Consider the following 8,449-nt stretch of genomic DNA (forward strand, 5'->3'; position numbering starts at 1 on the left):
ACCGTGTATATGCCGTGTACACAGTCTACACGCTACACAAAACCATACCGACCGTTTAGCGTTTACCATTTAGGTGAACATTGGTACATACATCTTCCGGTGCAGATTAATTACCATCTACTCCCTCTTTTCAAATTGTAAGTCATTCCAACTTTTTTGAAGAGTCAAACTATTTTTTATGTTTAACCAAAATTATAGAAAAATTATAAAAATTCATAGCACCAAATAAATATACTATGAAAATATATTTAATGAAGAATATAACGATATTTATTTAGTATCATAAATGTTAGAAATTTATTGTATAAACTTGATGAAACTTGAAAAGTTTTAACTCCCCAAAAAAGTTAGAATTATCTACAATTTGAAATGGAGGGAGTAACTAGGGAAAGGCAGGCATATAAGAGCAACTCCAAGAGCTTATATATGTAAATGGATTTGCTTAGGTAAAAAATAGAAAAAAAACTAAAAAAATGAATCCAACAGCTTATGCAAACATCCTCATTCTATCCCACTATGCATTTCCAATCTCCCGGAAGGCAAAAAAAACATAGCCCGCTCCGTTCGGCATCCACCTGGCGCGTCGCCCCTCGCCCCTCGGCCTGAGCTGCGAGCTCCTCTCCGACATCTGGCGGCGGTGGCCGAATCGGCGGTGACAGTGGCTGAATCGGCGGCGGCTGATTCGAGGCCACACAGCTCTTCGCCTCTTCCCCGGCGCGGACCTCCGGCGGGGTCGAGCTCCCATGGCCAGCGAGGTCGAGCTTCGATCCCCCTGGCCGGCCGGATCGAGCTCCCCATGGCCGGCGGGGTCGAGCTCCCCATGGCCGGCTGGGTTGAGCTCGGCTCCCATGCCCGGCCACGTACCACGGCGTCGACGACCACCCCTGTTACTGGATATCTGCGTTGCTGCTTGGGTGGACGCGGAGCTTGCGGAGAGGTTGCTGGTGACGGACGACGCCGGCGCCGCGCTCGAGACGGTCGGCAACGAGGCGCGGCGGTGCGGACCGCAGCCGGGCAAGCAGGGGCGAAGCTAGAGCTAATGGGTGGGGGTGCCCAACTTCATCAAGACTCATATGATATTCAAATAAAGGATAATGTATTCTAATAATGGCAATGCCAATTTAGTCAATACATACAATACGAAAACTAGTAGAGGCTAGAAAACAACACTCACCAGTCACAATCTGTAGTTCGTAGCAAAATAATTAAATAAACACGACATTGATCACTTTAGCCAAAAACCCAAAACGTTGACAAAAGATGTTCCATATAGCAAAATATATAATCGAACCTAAAGAAAAAAAGAACAAATAGGTCAATTATTTAGCAAAGAAAATATAGGATTGTCCATTGAAAGTTAAAGTAGATGCACTATATTACCTCTTAGAGATCATATTTACGCCCTTTTCCTTCCATTGTCATGAAACGATGAACCACAGCCTCATTGCTAACTTTCTTCATTTCTTCTTTCTCTATGTAGCAAATAAGTCTATGACTTAGGTGTTCATCACCCATACGATTAGACAAACTTGTTTTCACAATCTTCATGCTGGAAAAACATCTCTCAACTGTTGCTGTGGCGACAGGCAATACTAGCACAAGCTTCAAAAGTCGATAGACTAATGGGTACAAACGATATTTCCCTGTCTCAACCATTTTTTGAGAGAGCTCACCAATAGTGTTTATGTTGGAGAATCTGTCATCTGCTCTCACATCAGCAATATAAAGGCGAAGTTGGTGGCTAAGGTCCCTCAAATCATCATTGCTAAAATCATCAGGATACAGTTTCGCTAAGCTCATCAAATTCTCCCCATTGAAAGCTTGAAATGATTCTCTTGGATTGAAAGCGGCTGAGCAAACAAGCAATTGAGAGGTTGTCTCACTAAATCGGTTATCAAGCTCTTGAACTAACCAATCAATAATGTCATTAAAGCAATCCACTGCATAGTGATGCTTGTTTGTAATTCCTGATTTTTTTCTAGGCTGTCGAGGATCAATATATGTACTTTCCATTTCCACTCTATCTATTTCATGCAAGTCACAAAACTCATTCACTTCATCTAATAGTTTGTCCCAACCATCTCTTCTAAGATCATGTAAATGGAGTCTAGTGGAATGCACACATCCAATGGCATTCACAATGTCTTGATCCTTGCGTTGCAATGCTAATGACAATGTATTTGTGGCAGTTAAAGTAGTCAATAAGAGATGCAAATAGAAGACAAAGTCAAAAGATTGGAAGTATACCAAAAGATTTGATGCTTGATCTCTATTCTTCCAATCTCTATCATCCTTTTCAACAACCTTTAGCACTTCAACTATTGTAGGAAACATGTTGACTAAACTTTTTAGAGTTTTATAATGAGAACTCCATCTTGTATCTCCGGGTCTTTGAAGACATTGCTCTTGATTTAACCCTGTCCCAGTCTCAAGTTGCCCACAACCTAAAGCCTTTTGTCCTTGCTCATAATTGATATCTCTAATCATGTCCCTTCTTTTAGCCGATCCACCCACCACATTTAGTAAGATAGAAATCATGTTCAAAAAATTGCTAACACCTTTATGCTTTCTCATGGTTGCCACAATAACTAACTGAAGTTGGTGAGCAAAGCAATGCACATAATAAGCTGCTTTACTATCTCTCAAGATCAAAGATTGCAAGCCATTCAACTCACCTCGCATATTGCTAGCACCATCATATCCTTGGCCTCGACATTGCTTTAAGCTTATTTTAAACTTTGCAAGAAGAGAATCAATGGATGACTTGAGGTGGGAAGAAGTTGTTTCAGTCACATGCACAAGGCCAACGAACCTCTCTTTCATAATCCCACATTTGTCAACATACCTCAAGACCACAGCCATTTGCTCTTTGCAAGAAACATCTCTTGACTCATCAACTAGCAAGCAAAACACATCACTCCCAAGTTCTTCAAGGATAGATTGTATAATCTCATTTGCAAAACATTCAACAATGTCCCTCTGAATTTCTGGAGCAAGCAAACAACTATTTTTTGTAGCATCTGTAGTCACGGCTTTGTGTAATATTGGATCATGTTCCGCTAAGCAATCATAGAACTCCTTGAAGTTCCCTCTATTGTAGGATTCTTTAGACTCATCATGGCCACGGAAAGGCAATCCTTGCTTCAACAGTAGCCTAGCAGTGTCAATGGATCCATTTAACCGAGTAAAGTACGCCCTCTTAGCAACTTCAGTGATCTGATTGTATTGTACATCTATATGTTGCTTTCTATTTAACAAATCATCACACTTCTTCATTGCATTATAATGTAAGCCACCAACCTCACCCATATGTGATCTTAGCCTTTCTTTCCTATGAAAACCATTCCAACCATTTACCACAAATGCATCATATCCTGCATCTTTCTTTTCTCTAAACAAGAAACAATAAAAGCAATATGCTCTCTGCGTTTTCTCACTGTATTCAAGCCAAGGACCAAACTCATCAAACCATTCTTGCATAAATCTCCTTTGCTTATCTTTCTCTCCAATATTTAGAAGAGGGAAATTTATTCCGCGAGGTTGACAAGGTCCATTCTCCAAGTATTTTCTTCTCACTTTTTCTCTCAGGTTAGGATGATAAGAATCAATTTCTTTCCTTAAACCGGGGTCATATTGAATCTGCTCATCCCAATTGATTTCATCTTCAGCCGGACAGCTAGTTTTCCGCTTATAATATCTCTCCATAATTACCTAAAATTTATTCATTTGCAAAATTAAATTGCAGCTCATAGTCTAACCTAAATACCTAATAAAATCCAAATGAAGAAAGCGATTGAAATTGCATGATTCATGATGGTCACTACTCACCTCTGTTTTGCGGCAGGGACACCTCGAGAGACGAGAGCAGCAGAGATGCGCGTTGGGCAGCCGGCCGCCGGTGGCCTCCTGCCTGGGCGCCGCGCGCTCAGGCCTGTTCCTTCTCGCGCAGTTGCGCTGGCGGAGGGGCTCAGGGGCGGACTGGCGCTGGGTGCCTCGCGCCTGCTCGCGTGGCGGGCCGGGCGGCCGGGGCTGCGGCGCCGCGCGGCCGCTGGCGGGGAGTCGGCGCGAGCGCGCCCTGCGCCCAGCATCCTGCGAGGGTTGGGAGTTTTTTTTTGACACCACGAGGGTTGGGAGTTGGGAGTTTGGGACTGGGAGTCTTCGAGTCGAAGGAAAGGAAGTGATGTTGCCTGTTGGGTTTTGCCTTGCTTCTTGGGCTGTTGGGTGGGCCGGGGGTGCCTTGTATTGGGCTTGGGGGTGCCAATAGGGCCAAATTTCAGAGTCTCTAAAAGATTTTTACAAATGGAGGGGGTGCCTGGGCACCCACAGGCCCTTACTGGGCTCCGCCCCTGCGGGCAAGTAGTCCACGACGCTGGAGATATTACTGGTCTGTTGGATCTCCATCCATGAAAAAGCTAAACAGATAGCTAAATAGAAATTTAGCTATTGTAATTTGAACAAGCTCTTGGAGATGCTCTAAAGATTGTGGTCATCGTGCCACCCTCTAAAGTAGGCAACCAGGGTTCAAATCCTTGCGGTGCCATTCTCGCTAGAATTTCGAGGGCAGGCATTGGTCAAGCACATCATAGAGAAACTGATCCCTATCATCCTGCGACGTATGGAGCTATTCTAGCCTCTGGCTCATATAAACGCACGCCCTCAACAAAACGAAGCTGCCGCTCGCCATCGCTTCCCATGCATCATCTTGGGTCTGTACGTGCAAATATTATCAAGTGTTGTGAGCCTCTCTTGCTTCAGTCATTTATTTTTCAGCACTCTCCGAGCTCGTCAACTAGCTAGCATATATAGCTGGAGAAGTGGAGAGGCATTCGGGAGCACTGTGCGAGGCTGATCACCGGCCTGTACAGCGTCCACTCCCCCTGTCGTATGCGAGAGAATTTATGCTTTTTACCAGCCAATTTTTCAAACAGTGAAGAGAATCTTTTTTCTAATTCTCCCTAAAAATATTTTTTTAATTTTCCTGGCAAAAAAAAGGAAAAAGATTTTTCTTGAAGGAAAATTAGAAAAATGATTCTCTCCTCTGTTTGAAACTACAGTGTATATTTTGATTTCTTAAGGCAAAACTTCACTGAAAATTGCTCCGACTAGTAGATAACTCAGCGAATAATGAAATGAAAGCTGAGGCAGCCTTGCATAATTTGTCCTCGATCCAAGTAGCGCCAAGCAACTAACTGTGCCCACTGAAAAGGGGAATCGAAAGGGTCCTGCAGATTAGCAGAAAACAACCAATAATATACGCCCAGTGTGCACTGACATGATGCAGGAGCACATCCGATGGGCATGTGATTCGTCCACGATGTACAGTTTGTTTCACAGGGAAGCTAGCATCCAATAACTGACCAGCAGTACTAGTGAGCCAGAGAAAAGGGCCCTTGGCCAACCGCCGAGAGTGATATGTATGTATGTATGCCGACACGCCTGTTCAGTACTAGTAGCACACAGGAGATACCGGATCAAATACGTATACAACGTACGTTGTGTTGTTTCGTTAGATCAAGGCTGTGGGACCAAGATCACTCATTGTTCTTAATATTTCATTATCATTTTTTTACATGGGAGCTAGCTCGCATGTAGTTAAACTAATTAACATGTAGTATCTAAAAAGATAAGTATTCGAGAAATGAAGCATGCCGGGGTGAGAGTAATTGAAGTACCGAACCGCATCCACTGTACGCCCCCACTGTAACCAGGTCCAAGACAAGGGGCCGTTTATTTCCCAAAATTTTTTGCCAAAATTTTTTGTCTCTTTTTTTTACATATGAATGGAGTATTAAATGTAGGTAAACGACAAAACTAATTACACAGTTTGAATATACACGACGAGACGAATCTTTTGAGCCTAATTAGTGCATGATTAGCCATAGGTGCTACAGTAACCCACATGTGCTAATGGTGCGGTCAAATGCCTCAAAAGATTTGTCTCGCGGTTTCCAAGCGGGTTCTGAAATTAGTTTTTAAATTAGTGTCAAAAAAAATCCTTCCGACATATGGTCAAACAATCGATTTGACAACCAAAAACTTTTATTTTGGGAACTAAACGGTGCCCAAAGGTTTCTTGTCGGGTTGGGCGGCAGCAGGAAGAACATCCTAGAGCGTAGCTGCGTAGCTCAGTTGGTTCGCTCGCCAGGTGAGCGTGCTGCCGGGCGCGGGTTTGATTACTGGGAATCGCAACCCGCGTGCCTCACCGGGTACTGAGGTGGTGTGCGTGTGAGCTGATGTGTGTGCATGTGTGAGGTGGTGTGCGTAAGTCTCGATATGATGCGTTCTGAGACTTCTCAAGCAGTCTCGTCTGCGCTGAGTCCGGTCAGCGTGGGCGCCCAAAAATCTTACATGAGTCCCCAGTGCTCCTGGGTGCTTCCAAAAAAAGAACATCCTACCTGCCTACCATAGCAATTTGGTGGAGGGAGAGCTAGCTGTTCTTTGTCCGCACTGTCTTGTGCGTGTCCTAAAAAAAACGCGGCCGGAGGGGTGAACGGACCCCACCGTTTTTCATTAAGAGGAAGCAACACGGCTTCTCCCGGCCGCGGAAAAATCCCCGAACCCTGGCCTATGCCCGTGAGGGTCAAGCCTTACGGCGAGCACAGCGAGGAGATTTTTTTACCCACGGGCGGAAATTCGTCCCAACTGGAATTCGAACTCACGACCTCGTGGGGACGACCATACCTCAGCTCCTCTAACCAACTAGACTAGAGGAGCTTTGGTCTGTGCGTGCCCTAAGTGGAGGAACGATCGAGTTCAAGGAAAAATCAGCAGAGCTCTTTGCCTTCTTGCTTGCTTGGACAAGTCAGCAGCAGCTATCTGTGGAGCTGGCAACAATGACATCAGCTTCAAGCAAGTGATGACCAGATAAGCACACACACTGCATCTGCAAGCTAACTGTACTCTTGGAGCTCCTCTCCCTCTCAGGATTTGTTTAGAAGTAATCAAGTAGTACCTACAAAATCACGTGTAATTTTCTTTTAAATGGGAGATGGAAGCAAACATCGTCAGCATATCAATAGCAGTATGCAGTTGTGTATCACCATATCTGTCCATATGCATGGTAAAGTATAATGCACACACCATATCCAAGCAAGCAAGCGAAACAATTTACAGGGTCATCATGGATCAGGGGCAGATCCAGCGGTGGGTTTGGAAAGGTTCGAGCTCCTACTACCGCTCAAAATCCCATGGAATCTCCCTAAGCCTCTCCTACTAATTTGAGAAGAAAGGAGAGAAGGGGAGGTGTGAGAAGGAAGAAGAATAGGAGCCCCCTCCTGAGCTTAATCCTACCTCCGCCACTGTCATGGATGATCCAGAACGCCGCGCGCCCGTTACAGCCTCAGCTCGAGGTCGGGCTCCACGCCGGCGGCGGTGGAGTCCGGCGACGCCTTGGGGGCCGCGGCAGACGCCTGCGTTCCCCTTGTCCAGTTGAGCGTCTCATTGATCGGGCCGGCGCCGCCGTGGAGGACCGCTGGCGGCTTGTGGCCACCGGTCCACCTCTCCAGCTCCAAGCTCAGCGCCGCCGCGGCGGCGGCCCTGTAAGACGCCTCCCCAGCCCTGGCCCCACTTGCGACCGGCCCGCCGCAGTGCGGGGCGCCTGCAACGAACATCAACGACGTGGCCGGAAGCGCGCTGCCGGCAGCGGCGAGCGCGTCCAGCTCCACCGCAGCGGCGTAGGAGGTGCCGCTGGCATTCCAGCTGCGGCTGCCGGCGACGCGCTCCTTCTTGTGCGCGTTCTGGTGCCCGCCCAGCGCCTGCGACTTGAGGAACGTCTTGCTGCAGAACAGGCACGGGAACAGACGCGCGCCGCCGCTGCCGCCGTCGATGAGGCCGCTGCCGCTTGTGTCAACAGAACAAGGTGCACCACCGCGAGAGGACTCCATTGTGTATCTACAGGAGCTGCTACTCCAAAAAAAAATGGTTACCTGCCGTGCCCAGGAGCTACATGCATTCTGCTGCTAATGGAAGTTGAGGATTCTCTATATGTTTGGATGGGAAATCGGATCTGGGTGGCACCAACACAAGTGGAGCAGGCAGGAGACTGAGGGGCGATACGATGTGGCCGTGAGTGGATGGATGAGCCACTTTACGGTTTATAGAAGCAGGCTAGGCACCTCAACTGCAGTATTGTTGGAGATTGCTAGCCTAGTTTTTTTTTCAACTGCGAGCACGTATTTTATTAAGAGCAGAAGAAAAACAGTTACAAATTTGAACTGGTCTTGCAGAGTTACACTGCAGGCTTTGCCGAGTGCGGCACTCGGCAAAGTCCACATAGTGAAAAAAGCGACGGCACAAAGAACTTTACCGAGTGCTTTTCATCGCGCGCACAGCAAAGAGTTTGCCATGTGTGACATAGACACTGGGCAAATATTTTTGAAAAATATAGGAAAAATAAAAAAGTCCGTCAGCTGCACTAGTCGACCGCCGCTGCCACCACCACCAGACCACC

The 8,449-nt window shown here is 46.5% G+C and overlaps 2 protein-coding genes across 2 annotated transcripts; both read right to left on the reverse strand.

The window, feature by feature from the left end:
- Nucleotides 1-1,074: 1,074 nt before the first annotated feature.
- LOC120658682 (zinc finger MYM-type protein 1-like) lies at nt 1,075-2,804 on the reverse strand. The gene is made up of 2 exons (XM_039936925.1): nt 1,381-2,804; nt 1,075-1,291 (listed from the first exon to the last, which is right to left on the reverse strand). The coding sequence occupies exon 1, from the start codon at nt 2,680-2,682 to the stop codon at nt 1,384-1,386; it is 1,299 nt and encodes a 432-aa protein (XP_039792859.1). The 5' UTR covers nt 2,683-2,804; the 3' UTR covers nt 1,075-1,291; nt 1,381-1,383.
- A 3,948-nt stretch (nt 2,805-6,752) lies between these two features.
- Nucleotides 6,753-8,135, reverse strand: LOC120659352. Its single transcript, XM_039937468.1, has 2 exons — nt 7,291-8,135; nt 6,753-6,952 (listed from the first exon to the last, which is right to left on the reverse strand). The coding sequence occupies exon 1, from the start codon at nt 7,881-7,883 to the stop codon at nt 7,332-7,334; it is 552 nt and encodes a 183-aa protein (XP_039793402.1). The 5' UTR covers nt 7,884-8,135; the 3' UTR covers nt 6,753-6,952; nt 7,291-7,331.
- Nucleotides 8,136-8,449: the final 314 nt, after the last annotated feature.

Source organism: Panicum virgatum, chromosome 2N (assembly GCF_016808335.1).
Source record: "Panicum virgatum strain AP13 chromosome 2N, P.virgatum_v5, whole genome shotgun sequence".
Classification (NCBI taxonomy): Eukaryota; Viridiplantae; Streptophyta; class Magnoliopsida; order Poales; family Poaceae; genus Panicum; species Panicum virgatum.